The 15,584-nt window shown below is 51.1% G+C and overlaps 5 protein-coding genes across 5 annotated transcripts; 2 read left to right on the plus strand and 3 right to left on the minus strand.

Annotated features, from left to right (window-relative positions):
• Nucleotides 1–18: 18 nt before the first annotated feature.
• Nucleotides 19–1,618, minus strand: IAR55_007100 (uncharacterized protein; the record flags this gene model as incomplete). The annotated part of the gene is made up of 9 exons (XM_066950176.1): nt 19–162; nt 228–296; nt 370–470; nt 535–627; nt 705–942; nt 1,007–1,095; nt 1,172–1,351; nt 1,409–1,482; nt 1,551–1,618. 9 exons carry the CDS (start codon nt 1,616–1,618, stop codon nt 19–21), a joined length of 1,056 nt encoding a protein of 351 aa, XP_066799391.1.
• A 302-nt stretch (nt 1,619–1,920) lies between these two features.
• On the plus strand, nt 1,921–5,682 carry IAR55_007101 (uncharacterized protein; the record flags this gene model as incomplete). The annotated part of the gene is made up of 12 exons (XM_066950177.1): nt 1,921–2,058; nt 2,124–2,991; nt 3,046–3,861; nt 3,923–3,985; nt 4,040–4,075; nt 4,125–4,268; nt 4,327–4,357; nt 4,407–4,460; nt 4,513–4,594; nt 4,637–4,981; nt 5,045–5,378; nt 5,573–5,682. The coding sequence occupies 12 exons, from the start codon at nt 1,921–1,923 to the stop codon at nt 5,680–5,682; spliced, it is 3,021 nt and encodes a 1,006-aa protein (XP_066799392.1).
• Nucleotides 5,683–6,146: 464 nt separating this feature from the next.
• IAR55_007102 (uncharacterized protein) lies at nt 6,147–8,680 on the minus strand (the record flags this gene model as incomplete). The annotated part of the gene is made up of 10 exons (XM_066950178.1): nt 6,147–6,325; nt 6,410–6,674; nt 6,742–6,801; nt 6,864–7,177; nt 7,231–7,314; nt 7,379–7,472; nt 7,542–7,792; nt 7,855–8,094; nt 8,164–8,323; nt 8,438–8,680. 10 exons carry the CDS (start codon nt 8,678–8,680, stop codon nt 6,147–6,149), a joined length of 1,890 nt encoding a protein of 629 aa, XP_066799393.1.
• Nucleotides 8,681–9,155: 475 nt separating this feature from the next.
• IAR55_007103 (uncharacterized protein) lies at nt 9,156–11,271 on the plus strand (the record flags this gene model as incomplete). Its single annotated transcript, XM_066950179.1, has 2 exons — nt 9,156–9,392; nt 9,589–11,271. 2 exons carry the CDS (start codon nt 9,156–9,158, stop codon nt 11,269–11,271), a joined length of 1,920 nt encoding a protein of 639 aa, XP_066799394.1.
• Nucleotides 11,272–11,786: 515 nt separating this feature from the next.
• On the minus strand, nt 11,787–15,572 carry IAR55_007104 (uncharacterized protein; the record flags this gene model as incomplete). The annotated part of the gene is made up of 7 exons (XM_066950180.1): nt 11,787–11,937; nt 12,054–13,368; nt 13,418–13,960; nt 14,036–14,140; nt 14,200–14,484; nt 14,549–15,334; nt 15,416–15,572. The coding sequence occupies 7 exons, from the start codon at nt 15,570–15,572 to the stop codon at nt 11,787–11,789; spliced, it is 3,342 nt and encodes a 1,113-aa protein (XP_066799395.1).
• Nucleotides 15,573–15,584: the final 12 nt, after the last annotated feature.

Consider the following 15,584-nt stretch of genomic DNA (forward strand, 5'->3'; position numbering starts at 1 on the left):
CCTCAAAGTCCTTATTCTCTACTTGCGACGTCGACCTCCACCTCCAGCACCAAAGTCCAGTCCACCTCCAAAACTGCGCGGACCACCGCCACCTCGTCCACCGTGAGCTGGACCGAAATCGTCGTTCCGTGCTGGATGAAGGATGTTGTGTTTGTCCGCGTACTATCGAGCGGTCCCGTCAGTCTGATCGCAGCTTAATCGGCTTGTTTAGACGGGTCCGTACGTACCTCGCTGAGAGCGCTGAGCTGTTTTGTAAGACTTGTGAGATAGGCTTCGAGTCTGACATCGCTATATTCCTACTCGTGGAGAAGCAATCCAACACGCTCAGCCCTCTCATATGATACACTGAGGAGACATCAGCACACTCACAGTGATCAGCTCGTCTTGGAACTCCTTAGCATCCATCGTGGGCAACGTCGCCACCAAGGCTGAAATCTGTCGTAGGACAGTATGATCTGGTTTCGCCGTTTCTGCTCAAAAGGTAATTATGTCAGCTACGATCCTGCATACCAACGCTACGATACGGCAGCTCACTATTGATGACTCCGGAGATGTATTGCAGGAGTACGGCTATCCTTTCATACAGCATCCTTATAGCATTTCGCTGTGTCGTAAGATTTGCCACCACTAGTAAGGGCGCGTTTCGCATTCAGCTCATGCTTTTTAACCAAAGAAAAAAATGTTGGAAGAATCACAAGACTCACCTGTACTTTCTTCTCCGTCGCCGCCCATCCCACCTCTCGAGACGCCATCCACTGCGATCCTCTCCGCTTCGCCCGTCTCGATCCCATATTCGAGTTGTACAAACTTCCCTTCTGCTTCGCTCTCCTTCCCGCCTTCTGCGAGAGCCGCTTCGTAGATCGTTATGGGGAGAGCTTGTGACCCGGGGGTTGGGTCTGGATGGAAGATGAGGAAGACCGGAGTCTCGATACTTTCTGTGAACTTTGGTGATGAAGCGTTCAGTTTTCAAGTAGATGTAAAATGACAATACGCAAAGGGTACTCACTCGTTGATGCAAAGCAACATCGTCTGCAGTGGGCACATCACCGACAGAATACCACCCGACAACTTCCAGAGTCGGGAACACCTGCTTGACTACGACACGTCATCATCGTCAGCAGTGAATCTATCAAGCTGGTATACTCCGACGAGAGTCCAGTCGAGAACCCACATTGATCCTTCCTCGTATCGAAGAACTCGGAGTTGAGTCGATATCGGGACTTGACCTTTGATGTCGAGCCACTGCTCTCGCCCATGTCGACATCTGCGTCCGAAGTGAGGTAGATGAGCTCGAAAGAATTGATGATGGATACTTCGCGATTGGACTGAGTACCGAGAAGAGCACCGATCACTGGCCGAGAATGTCAGCTCTGGACAAGATCGTGTAGGCGGAGAATAAACCACATACGTTTGGGCGAGTCGGAAGTGGTTAGACGTGCTCGGTTGAAGTGATCCGAGATGTTGAGGATGGGAAGGGGATGACTGTGGAGAGAAAGAGAAGTGAGTGACCGGTAGAGCAGGATATTGCAAGGAGTATAACCATCACTGACAGGTTGATCGTCAGCCCGGAAGTCGTCCCCGAGCTGAGAACATGAGCGTTCGTCGATGAGCTGGCCATGTTGCGAGCGATGTGGGGCTGTCTGAAGCGTCACTGTGTGCGAAATTGACTCGCAAATGAAAGACTCGAAGACTTCAAGCAAGTGTTACACGACACTCATCGAGTCTACTGATCGAATGCGAAGCTACTGGGTGACGGCCTGGACGGATGTCTTCCACGTCATCACTTTCTTCTCGTCGCCGCAACATTAGGACCAGCTGCGAGATTTGTTGTTGTTCATTAGCCAATTCTCCCCTTCTCGACATATCACAGCCTCACAGTCAACGACAGTCAACCTCGATGGACAGTCGAACGACCTGACGATGCTCAAACCGACTGGCGGGGTAATTTCCGAACGACCGAATCGACCGTTGGTCGTTCGATGCGCATATGAAGGACTGTCTCGTCGTGTAAACTTTCCATCCGCAGCTACTTGTCGATTGAAGTCTTTGCGAAGCAGAGTGAGCCATTGCAACGTCTATCTGGTGCCAGCTGAGCTTGGAACTGACTGACTGTCGTTTCATAGGTGGAAGAATGCTTCTCGCTTTCTGCTTCACCCTTCTCACTCACATATACGGACGATGACGGAGAGGTATTTACCATTCACTCCGAATCCGACTTCACAGAAGCCATCTCGTATTTCATCTCTGGCGACGACGAAGCTGCTGTATCCAACTATTCCGGCGGTGCTGGTGGAACGAACGGCTCAGCGTCCATGTCGTATGCCTTTTCACATCATCAAAGGATCAGTGTGAGACTGGATGTCGTGGTGGAATACGATGGACCGAGTCTGAGCGATACTTCTTCGATATCGAGTTTCCAGACTGGGTCGAGTTCTGGGTCAGATTCAGAGAAAGATGGAACGAGTTGGAGATCGAGCAGTGCTTATGGGTACGAGGACAACGACAGTGGTCATGTCGCACGATACTTCCCGACGCTTCATGAAGATGTGGAAGATGATGGACTGACACAATATGGGGAAGGCAGTAGGAGCAGAGGGCCCCTGACTGATGCCTTACGAGCGATGAACTTGGAAGACCCGCTTGGTCCCCAGATACCTTCAGCTCAATTCCCCGGCTCTGCTGCAGGCTCTGGCACCCCTCGGCAACGGTCAGACCAGTTGACAGCCTACGATGTCCATTGCACGCCTTCTCCGCCGCCTGCGCATCCGCCCATACTCACAGGACCAGAGAGCGAGACCGCTCCGTCTCTGCTCACTCATTCAGAATTAGGATCTCGGTGGTTGAGAGAACAATCTCGTCTCGCTGCCAGGAAATTGGGTCCAAGTCCGAGAGCCGGTGTGCGATCTGCTAGATATGATAGTGATGAGGAAAGCTTTGCAAGTGACGAAGATCGACCCGGGGACATTGCTCTAGTTCAAGATGCTCGAGGACGTAAGTGATCCACGTTTTTGATAACAAAGAACGTAGTTGAGCTTAGCCTTCCAGGTTACTACTATTCCTATCAGACCGACGCCTCGTCATCTCACTCGGAAGCCGCTTACACGGACCGCGGCTTGAGAGTACGACCGTTGTCAGCTCATGTATCCTCTGCCTCATCCACCTCTTCAACGTCGTCTCCAGCCACTCCTCCGGTCGCTGTGCAATCAGAAGAGATGGTACGTATATCTGAACCGACTGGCCCACCTATACTGGCACCAGGCTGTTCTGCTTGTGGTATTCGACTCGACTATATGCGATATGTATGTCGGACATGCGGAGAAGGCAAAATTTGGAAGGAGAATGCTCCTGACAAAGCAGCCTTCATACATCCTAAGAAGCCTGATGATGGCGATTTCAGTGATGGGTCTTCAGAAGTGACCGAGTCAAATCTCCCAAGAGCCGCATCTTCCGGTAGTGGTCCAGGTTCATCCGGATCGCAAACCGTATACAACCTCGCCAACGCTCGTGCACGCAGCGAATCAATGTCCACCAACGCTTCTCGTGGATCATGGCAAGTCGCAGCGGATGCTGCACCTTCACCAACGAGCGCTACTAATAGAAATGGATCTGGTCCAACGCCGCCCCATTCTCGGAGGGCATCATTTGACGGTCAGCCTGATGTCATGACTCTCGCACAGCACAGGGGGTACGAGCTATGTCCGGAATGTATCGAGGTACATGGGATAACACATTCGAGAGCTGCTGCGAGGGCAGCGAGACACGAACTGAATAGCTTAGAGGTTCAAAGAAGGAGGGATATCGGGGAACTCAGACATACCTTCAGGGAGAAGATATGGGGAGCTGGAGTTTGGGTGGATGTTGGTGAGCCAAAATCGAGCTTTTCTCATTAGCACATTGTGAAAGCTAACTCGCTCTATGCTAGAATATACGGACGATTCCGAGTGTTCGATCTGCCGCAGTGCGCTGTCCCAGAATCGCTACAAATGTGCGTTCTTCCCGTGAGACTCTCAGCGATTGCAGCGGCTTATTTTGATAACAGGTGTGACCTGTCCCAAGTTCGATCTCTGCCAAACTTGTAAGCCAATCTCGTATATCGTCGCACATCTCCTGACACATGGAACAAGGTTATCACAAAGTGGAAGAGATCCACCCTTCCCATGCCTTTCTCTCGCTCCCCACCAAAGCGCATCCGCAAGTGGGCCCATCATCCCTGAACGGCGTCAGAGAAACGAACGGGCGGGCGGCGCGGGATTTGACTGCACCTCAACGTGGGTTGACTCTCGATCTTTGGTCTAATCTAGAGGACGGCAGCTTACTTCCACGCAGCGGTACGGCATCCTGGAGCGTTCTGCCACAAGTGAGTTGAGGCGAGTCGGCCGAGTGGCACTATGCTGACGATCCCACAGCTGTCTACAAGACATCGTCGGTCCACGATTTCACTGCGCGGTATGCCCTTCATGGTAAGTCTCTCTTTCTATCGTCATAGGCCAACTGTTCTGACACTGTGCGAAGGGACTTGTGCATCCAATGCGAAGGAGTCTACATGGCCGGCGGCGATGGTTCGGGTCACCTAGCTGATCACATTATGATGAAAGTGAGTAAAGCCCAGGGGGAAGCAATCCTGACATAATTGCAGATCCCACTGCCTTTACCGTCGTCAGAAGTTGAGGCGGTTTCCCGACGAGCCCGAGATCGGTGGTTCCAACAAGATCGCACAGTCGCTGTCGGAAGACGGTCAACAGGTAATGATGCGACATCGTCCCGATCTTCTTCGCCCACAAACGAAACGGTGTATGCGCCGACGGCGACAGCTTCAAGACATTCCGGTCCTGCACCCAATGTTCCACCCAGCCAAGTGGTCTATGTCACGACCAGAGATGCACTTGATCATGGCGTCCGATGTGGTAACTGTCGCGAATGGATCATGGGCAGGCGGTATCAGTGTGCCAACTGTCCTTCTGACCCAGAGGGATACAACTTGGTACGTCTTCTTTTGCCCATATCGCCACAAATTTCAAGCTAACATTGTCGGTTCCTTATGTAGTGCTCGATCTGCGAACTCCGATCATACAGATTCCACAATCCCTCACACGTATTCCTAAAGTTCGATCGACCCGTCCATGTCTCACTTTCGTCCCCGCGACCTCTCTTTCCTATCTTGTACAAACATCCAGTGGGCAAAGTCCCTTCGTCAGCACTGACGACGATCGACCCGCGCGATCCGACCTCATACTTGAGACATGTGATGCACAGAGAGACGGTCTGTGATTTGCATGGGGACCAGATCAGGGGCGTTTGGTTGAGATGCGCACATTGTGCGGCTGGGTTCGACATTTGTCATGAGGCGGAGAGGATCGCGAATCACGATCCGACACATGGTGAGTGGTGGTGAGCGAGCGTCGGCGAGCTATAGTGGTGGCGAACGTCCGGAAGCTTCTCAGCAGGCGATTGGGCGACTTGGAAGATGTAGACGGAGCACACCTCCCGTCTTCCGCTTGGCATTCATTACCTGGGGATCTGTGTGGAAAAGACCGAATGCAATTCAGAGCTGACGAGACGGCATGTGTTTCAGTTTTCGTGGTGTTCAAAGCGAGAGTCGATATGGCAGTCTTCAGATCTGTAGCAGACTTGGCTGCGACACACAGTAAACCGTTATTGAAACAACAAGTCTATGTATCGTAAAAGTCTGTAGTGCGTAGTCTTGGTGGTGATCGGCGAGATGAATGCTGTTGTACCAATAATCATCTACATGTATTGTGATGTGATTTCTATGCTTGGTCGTGTGACTTTGAGTGGGAAGGATGGACTTCCTGTCAAGCATGATTGGGCAGTACGAACGAACGAACGAACGACTGTCCTCCGAGATCGAGTTGTTCGTCGTGATGTCAAATTGGATGAGCTACATCGAGCATGATACAGCCTATGTATGACGTCGTGATACAAGACCAAGCAAGAAAGGCTAATGTATGATGATGATTATGTTTGTCGATATCAATGACGATAGAAAGGGAGAACGATAAACGGTGATATTGGAATCGAAACGGAATGCTAACATACACACACCAGACCACACTACTCTACACCACACCACATCAAACATCTCGCTCCTCTCGCTTCGACGAGTCTTCGAGTCCGCGAAAGGTGTCTCACGCTCCATTCGAAATCGACACCGTGCCATTGATCCCCGAGTGCCCGTTGACGTTCAACGACGAACTTGTGCTTTGTAGTAATTTCGACATGGGTTGAGCGTATGCCAACGATCTCTTGACGTAAAAAAGCATATATGCTCTTTGTGCCAACACTGCAGATAACGTCGTGGGCGTGACTGAGAAAAAATGGCCGTTGGATCAGCTTGATCAACGACCCCGTCGCCGACACCCCGCATCGTATGATATGATATTCCACGCACCTTTGTCATCATCGCAGTGCCACCATTCTTCGCCTTCTCTTACGTCTGCCCAATAATGACCGTTATCCAATTTCCCCTCGTGAGTCACCACGGCGAACAAGTCGTAGGTATATAACGAATCTGGTAATCTGTCCGCATCTTCGCTATTGGTCTGAGACTCGGCGGCAGGGTTCGTGGCGGAATCGACGTATGGTCGCATATCTAACGAAGAAGGGAAACGGACATGCGATTCTATTTTTGACGAAGTGGAATTATGGGCGAATCGCTAATGACAGAGAAGTCAGCCTAGGCTCTATCGACCAGCTCATGGTGAGAGCGACGTGATCACCCACCTTGAGCTGAAACGAGAGAACAGGGGCGAGCTTCTTTATGGATAATTGTCTCGTTGCAACCTTGGAACCCAAAATGGCTCATGTCAGCGCTACTTAAGTTTGTTGAACCAGACCGCGCTCACCACTCCGGCACCTCCTCCACAGCTCGAACAGTCGTACCCCTTACTATCGCCGAGGTCCCCCACCCTTTCCGGCGCACAGAATCTTCTCAGCATTCCAGCTAATGTCAGTTGTTGACCATTTTGACCTTGTGATGGTCCCAGCCCCTCTTGTGATGAAGTGGATCCGGCCGAGGACAGCGTGGTTGACGTAGCCGTACCCGAGACAGAAGTCGGGAAGTCTAGTTGAAGGTCGAGGATCGGATCAACCGTTGTAGACGTTGTGGAGCAGGATGAGCAGGTGACCGATGACAGGAGAGATCCAGCGAATGTTTGGTCTGGAACGTCGAGGTACTCAGCAGTTATCCAGACCAGAAGAGGTTTTACTCACGCGCGATGCAGTTACAGCTTGATAGTTGACCCTTTGCGTGAGCGTGAATTTGATCCAGAGCGGCAAGGAAGAACGAATGGGCGTCTTTTCGTGAAGGCAGAAGGTCATACATCAGCCGTATGCACTACTTGAGGATCACGCTACCCACCTTGCTGACCATACCCCTCTAGCTCAGCACTAGCATGCCACATCGCATAAAGCATCGTGATGGGACCGAAAGGTGACTTGTCGTCGTTGTAGAACTGGTCAGAGCTCTCATTAGTTTGCCTTCCCGCGACTTCGGCCAGCTCTTGTAGTTCAGGACCACCCACCTCCTCGAAAGCTCTATCCATCTCACAGCACATGCAGCCCCTTTCTCGATCGTTCCCGACAGACGAACTAGATCCCGCTTCCACACCGAGAAAAGGCTTCCCCACCGCTAAACCTTTGCTGCCGTTCGGACATACATGTCGATTGTGTCTGTCTGACAAGAAGTAGGCTTTTAAAAGAGGATTGTGAATAAGCGATTGCAGGATAGCCGAAAGGAAGCACGTTTGAGACAGGTTCAACAGTGGTCGAAGTCCTATGGTATAGCTGTCGACACTTATCCTTTCCCACATCGTACGGTCCAGCAGGAGAGCTTACCTCGACAAGGACTCTTGCCCACATCGTTCTCCTCGATCTTGACCATATTACTCGGGTTCCAAGCTTTCCAAGCGCCTCTTCCCCTTCCTTTTCCACCACTGACTAATCCCGGTTCGCGAGACTTATCGTTGGATTCCTCCATGCGGATACGGACGACTCGGAAGAGCGATTCAAATTGGTCGGGGTAAGTCGCATCGTCACATTTTGAGCAGAATATGGTACCAGAAGAAGGATCGACGGCTGAAGAACGGCCCATGGTTTGCGTATATAAGCTTCTGGGTTCGTGACCAACTAAGCGGTGACTCTTACCGAATGAACATAATCCGTTGGTGGAGTTCCAGTGGTCCTTCATGCAGTCCTTGGCGGCCAAAGACGATATGATAGGCAGACAACCAATGTAGGGACATGTGAGGCAAGCCCATGGTCGACTGAGTGGGGTCGAACAGGTGTGGCACTTTGGCGGAGAGGTCTGAGCGAAGACAGGGGTGTCAGTGATGACGTGACAGCAGTATCGCATGCGGCGAGGGAGGGATGAGATGCGAGACGAGCACATGATTCAGACTGAACGAGAATGATCACTCACCTTGCGTCGCTTCACTCCTTCAGATACCGCTCCCCACCTCACTACTTCTTCAAATCTATCTTCCACCTCTGAACGTCTCGTGCCTGAAGACGGAGGCGGCACCGAACCACTGGCTTCATTCAATGTCAGATGTGAGCTAGACGATGATTCCAACAGCGCAGATAGATGTGCACATATCGAGGTGTCGTTTCGGGCGAAGAGGGTGGCTGTCGTTGTAGGTGGTGAGATGATGGTGGTCGTCATTTTGTCTTGTGAGAAAGGAAATCCAAGACAAGCGCGGCTCGAGCCTCTAGTCCCAAATGAAGCTTCCTAGTTCGTATGAAAGGTTTGATGATGATGATGATGAAGATGACGTTGACGCAGTCTGGCGTTGTGTACGATCGCGCTGTAGCCTCCGAGTCCCATGAATGATACCTGCAGCAGGACGATGTTGACGATGTTGTCACGCACGAGGAGAAGATGAACCTGTAGATCAAAGAGACGTTTCGGGACCTGAACGAGAGCGAATGCTGGTCACGTGAAAAGGTCTGGCTGTACCAAACTTACGTAAAACATCTTTCGATCTATCGCTTGCCTCCCGTTTGTGGACGCGTTTCGCCGACGCGTTGTCAAAAACATCAACTCTGGTTTCGACATGTCTCTTCATCACCATAACATCGACATCGACGACGACAACGCCAATCCATTCACTCTTTTTAGGGACATACGACAAATCACAATGTTATCCCAGTCACCTTCCAACCCGTTGCTTCAACCCCCATTCTACGTGATACCGGGTATCGATCCGAATGCTCCCATCTCCGCACAGACAGAACAGATCGATCAACTGAATACTCTCCTGCTACAAGAGATTGACGCGAACTTCGCAAAGTTTCATCAGATCGTGACGAGCAGGATATTGCCAGAGATCAAGAGGTTTGCGATTGCTGGTGAGCCGACGAGAGAGGCTGCGCTGGTGAGTGATGTCGACATTGTGGTTGGCTTTAGCTGGGAGATTTCCGGGATCGTAGAGTGGAAGACGGTAGCGTGGTTTCGTCGGGTCAAGGATGGGATTCAGACAGGACCCCGCCGTTCTCGGTCATCATGCTCTCTTGTGTTTGCGATGCTGATTGGAAAGCGAGAAGTCTGCTTACACATATACCCACACATAGTTCTGGCGATCGTTCTTCACCGCCGCATCAGCAATTCGGTTCCCCGGTACCGGCGACCATTCCCTCAATTCTCAACAACACGACACATCCACCCAATACGACGATCAGACCCTCACGCTCAGACGCGAGGCCGATGAATCGTCCATCCAACATGATGAAGGATCATTCATGTTCGATCCACCACCCGGAACATCATCCACGCCTCTCCCTGCTGGGCGGAATGGGGGCAGGGGTGGAGGTAGACTGAATGACAGTTGGGAGGATTCCATGGAATCACCGTTTGATCGCTTGGATCGAAAACTTCGTGATGAGTTGAGGATCGGGAAAGAAGGGGAATACGCCGAGACTTCGGGCAGTGATATGCCGACACCCAGTCTACCGAGTGGATATAGTCTACCTGGGTTGGGGGGGAGCAGAAGTATGTCACAAATGAGCAACTTCCACGAAGGTCATTCAACCGGTACAGTCGGGATCGATCCACCTTCTTTCACCGGAACAATTGCTCCTCCTGCTGGTGCTCGTCCATCGTCAGCTACACCAAGAGCGAATCGTACAGCCGCATATGGAGCTGCCTTGGCAGCGAACAATCCGTTCGGAGCAAACTTCAATGGTATAGCAGATCTACGTTCGACCCCATTGAACATCAAATCGAAGTCGAATCGTCATAAGAAACCGAAGACTTCGATCTTACCGGGTATAGACGATTCTGATTCAGACGACGAACTGAAGTTTGGAATGTCACCGCCTGTGACGATGAACTTCACTTTGCCTCCTCGAGCTCAGGCGGTGATGAACGCTGCGAAGGCGAAGACTCCGGCTAAGCCAAGTCGTAGCGAGGCGACGAGCAGTAGGGGAGGAGAAGGAAGCGATATCGGAGGAGAAACCCAGGCGAAATTCATCATTGATGATCTGCTCGAACAGATGGGTAGTGATAATTCACCTGGACTTGAGACACCGGAAGGTCTGAGGAGATATTCGATCATGCCGAGCGAGTTCCAACCAGGCGAAGGGAAGTTACTCTTCTCCTCCGAAAGGGGGGACGAGCACGTGTCATCTTCACATCCGATTCGCGAGGAGGACGAAGACGAATATGGAGATGATACGTATCATGCTGCACCTGCATTGCGAAACTCGGATCTGGGCCAGGGACTTGTAGGCGACGATCGTCAGGGTGGTCGAAGGTCTTTAGCGGCGAACACGTCATACGGATCGGATACTGTGGATCTTCCAGCTGGACAAGTTGTGTATTCAGCAGGTGAAGAGGAAGAAGACAGTTTCGACGAAGAGGGCGATACATTCGATACCAACGGTTATATATCGTCACTTCACTCAGCTCACGGGTCAGTACATGGATCGTCAGAACAACAACAACTCGGTACGGGCGGATCAAGTGTGCCTTATTCGACTATCCAGATGAACAATGATATACATCTGGCAGACGATAGTTATCTTTCGTCGGAAGACGGAGAAGCCGATTATTCAACGACGAGTGAAGCTGGAGCGGTCTTCGGTGGCAAAGTACCTGGCGGTGGGGGTGGCGGTGGGGGTGGGAGGAAATCGGAGTTCAACTTGATGAAGAAGGAAGATATGGATACTTATCATGGAGGGAAATTGTTGGATGCAGCAGGGAATGAGATGGACAATAGTCCGACAAACGCCTTGAGGCGGATCGGCGGGCAATAGGTAACCAGGAGAAAAAGTCAGGTTTGCGTTTGCGTTTGCGAGAGACGGGAAGCCAAAAATGTCGAGAAGAAGGCCTTACAAGTGGGAGTTTGATAAGATGGGATAGGTGGGAGGATATTCGCTGAGATGCGAGTAGTGTAGTTCAGGTGGCGGTTTTAGATGGGAGTATGTATGTACAAGTTACAATAGAATACCGACTGAGCTCTTTGTCAATGGGGTATCCGTAAAGTAAACAATGGCAAGCCGCAATACTCCAATTATGTCTTCTCCTGCACTCCAATATATACCTCATGGGAACGGCTGTCATCAAGAGGAATGAAGTCGGAAATCCCACGATATAAATGCTGATTACTGTATTCATACTAACTGTTGAACACCGGATTACTCATGCTACCAAATGCCAAATGCTATACAATGCTCGTTCTCCCATCGGACAGTCTACAATTGATACCTGACGCCTCTCTTCTCCTCTCCGTATCATTAATAGACTGATGCACCACACGACCAGACTGATACTACTCGTCATCTTCTCCTTCCAACGGCTCGTACCTTGCACCATCCTCCTCTTCCTTTTTCTCCCGAGTCATATACCACCACACTACACTAATGACAGTAATCAAAAGGATCACGCCAATTCCTGAGAGGGTAAGAACTAGCCATCCCCATCTGTGAGAATGCTAGAGATCAGTAATGTGCCTCGTATTGTTTGAGAGATCACGGCGAAATAGGTCCCCAAGCAGATTGTATCGCATCTGCAATTTCGTAGGAACACTCGGACTCACCTTGAGAACCAACTTGGTTGATAAGGAATCAGAACCGAATCAATCATCAAGACTCCACCACCCAACGTCATCCCTCCATTCCACAACAATTTCTTCTCTTCTTCTTCATCGTCGCTATGATCGATCCCCTTGTCCTTCTTCTTCTTTTCGATCGTCACTGTACTTTGACTTCCACTCGCTTTTCTCCATCTCACACTGCCTCTTCCACCCTGTCCCACTCTGGCCGATTCACCTTCCCTACTCCCACTTCCTCTCGCTCCCCTTATTCCTACTATGAAGCTGTTATCCCCTGTAGCTCTAAACGCCACATCACCAAATTTACTCTCCGAAGACAAGAGTGTCGAGTAGACCGAGTCGTCATCTAGACTCAAGGGTAGACCATCACGAGGTTGAGCGGTCGTAGACGCTGGTTGACGCGCATTGAAGGGTTGACTTGTTGATGGGACGATATGTAATTTGAGCAACTTGAGTAAGGCTTCGGGTTCAGATAGGTAATGCGTGATATTCAGACGAGAAAACGCCTTGTCACTGGGACACAGAAGGGTATAACTTGGGAGAGCCAAACCCTTCACTCCCCCTTCGTTGCCCCTTTCCGGTTGTTGACCATCCTCATGATCTCGAGTGGCAATCTTGCCATCAAGCTGAACTTTTTGAAGTTCTTCGCCGCTCGGTTCTCTTCCTTCCAAGATCCACCCGAGTCCCGCTCGTAACATCAGTTCCATCATGGTGCTCTGCTTCGATCCTCTCAACAGCTTCGCCAGGGTGATCTCGACGTCCGCGGGCATCACCACTGAATCAATCGTCTGGATGACTCCAGTATTTGTCAAGGCGTCCTCCTCGTCACTCACGACCCTGGCTGGTCGAAGCTCTCCGTTGGCAGGAAGAGAATTGTCGCCAGAATCGTGATCCCCCCATCTGACGGGCGATCGAAGAAGCACGGAGCTATTCTTGCCTTTTGTACGCTCGACAATGATTTCACCGCCTTCCAGAGTTTTATGTATTTTCTTACCAACGTCGATGTCGCTTGAGTATACCACCTCATTCACTGCATGGTATTTTATCACCTTCCGGAGATCGTCCTTGCCTTCGGGTAAAAGGAGGTATTTCATGGTCAAGCCGAGTTGATTGAAAGCTCGATTACGAGGCATGAAATAGGTTGTCGCTGGGGTATGCTTTACTGCTTTTTCAAGCTGAGCGGCGTAGACAGCGGCGATAAAGGTAGACAGTTGAAGGTCGGACACAGCGGTCTGGAGGACATCATCTGGTGTGGAAAGCAGACTGGAGATGAGGTAAATGATACTCTTGCCAGATTTCACTGCTAATATCAGCTGCAATTCCGAAACCTACAATTTTCGGCAACTCACCTGGCTTTCCGAGTACTGTGGCTCCTCCGAAGCGTACCTCTCCCTCGCCAACTGTTTCCCAGTCTATTCTATCTCTTCCCAATGTCTCAGTGACATCCACACGTAATCTCTGTCTTTCGCCGCCTAGAGCCGAAGTCCTTAGCTCCGTCCCGAGCAACATCCCATCTTTGATATCTTCGGGTAGTAGTCTTCCAGGGATGATATGATACTGCAACAAAGCAGCGAGAGGGGACACGTCAACGAAGGGTTCCAGTCCCGTGAGTGCTGTGGAATCGGCCTCGGGTGTTGCCCAGACTTCCGGGATAGGGACACGGTACGTTCCACGCCATTTGTCCATCTGATCGAGGACATCGTCTGTCGGAGCGAGGATCGTGTACGCTTCGGTCTGCTTCTTGTCTTCCCCTATATAGGTGTTTGACAAATTGGCTGAACGGAGGAGTGAGGCGAAACGAGTCGCGTTGAGAGAAAGTAGCATCTTCTCGGCTGAGTTGAGTAGAGTGAAATTCGGGGGAAGCAAGAGATTAGGCATGATGTGGACGACACCTAATGAACGTTTTCGTATGATTAGCTTGCGGCACGTAACTCGCACTGTATACATCAGCCCAAAGCAGAACTTGCCGTTGGAAGCGTAGATGTCGATAATTTCAGCTTCGGTCCCGTTCACGACGAGTCTACCATCCGCAGGCACCATGACTTCCAGCTCGTCCCCTGATGCAGTCTCGACTGCTTACCCCGACAGAGATCAGCATTTCGTCAAAGAACAGAACTCCGTGATCACTTACATCCCAATGCCTTGCTGCTAAGCGTATCGCTCCAACCCACACAATTTTTCCCAACACCCAAAGTGACGCTCTCGGCTACTATCCTTCCGACACCCTCTTCGCCGTAGGGGCCTTCGAGATAGCCTTTCTCAATATCGTCCAACACCGAAAACGCCTCGTCCGATGGCGCAAACACAGTCAGGTGTGGGGTAGTAGCGAAAGATGATGGGAGAGGAGAGGGCGGAGAGTCGAACGGGAGGATATGAGAGAGGTAAGTCAATGAAGGGTGGGATTTGATCGCTTCTTCTGCAAGAGCGATTATCTAGGTTAGCTTCTGCTTCCTTGCCGGACCTCAATACTGCTCACCCACCGATTGACACAGGCATATCTAACACCGCTTCGATTCCCACTACCACTCCATTCCTCACCCACTTGGCACCAGCTATTCTGTTTTCCACATCCAACGTTCCATTTCCTCTCTCTTCCCAGCCCGTCCCATCCCAGATCACCGCTCCACCATTCCCTTCCCAATCGACGCCCACTTTCCCCCTCTGTCGTCCCTCTTCCGAGCCACCTTTCGCCAGTCTTATTCTCTGTCCATGTCCACCTAACAATCCCTCCCCGCCCCGCGGTAACCAAGGCGGACCCGGCTCAGGCGTCGGAGGAGGTATCGGCTCCTGAGCTTGTGGATAGAGTAACGTCGTTTGTATTGAGATGTTCTTCCTCGTAGACGGTGACGAGGAGGATACGATGAATGACAATGGTGGAAGAGTGTAATTGAGTATGTGATAGAGAAGATGTTGTCGTAGTGCCCAATTTTGATTATCCAAGGATCGTCTCTCTTCCTCTTCTGCCATACCGCTCTGTGCGATTCTCATCCGCAGTATGTCCTCTTCGTCTCTCATCCATTCATCTAAACCCTCATGACCTAGCCATCCTCCGGCGAGATTATTGTGCTCTCCATCCAGGGAGCGATCGGGATGATGTCGATCTGCCCAATCCGTCCACGCCTGATCGGTAGGAGCGAAGACCGTCGCGTTGCCGATATGGGCAAGCATCGGTATGGATTTGGACCGTTGAAGCAGATGAATGAAGATGGTATGTTGGGACGAGGAGGATAGAGCGGACACGAGGGTTTCCGCGTTGGTGGACATGTCTGTGAGAGTTAGATGGTAGGACATGTCAACAGGGGCGTTATGGCAGAAAAGCGAGGGTATGATTGTGAAGATATACTCACCGTCACCTTGAACGGGTAGATCCTTGACAGTTTGGTTCGAGATCGTCTTCGAATCGTACGATGATCTAGCGGGTGTATCTACCCCGAAAGCCAACTGGGAAGACAGTCCTTCCCGAGCCGCGAGCAGAACCGAGATCAAGAGTGTTGGCGACCACATCGTAGATTCGTA

The sequence above is a fragment of the Kwoniella newhampshirensis genome (genome assembly GCF_039105145.1).
Source record: "Kwoniella newhampshirensis strain CBS 13917 chromosome 10 map unlocalized Ctg15, whole genome shotgun sequence".
Classification (NCBI taxonomy): domain Eukaryota; kingdom Fungi; phylum Basidiomycota; class Tremellomycetes; order Tremellales; family Cryptococcaceae; genus Kwoniella; species Kwoniella newhampshirensis.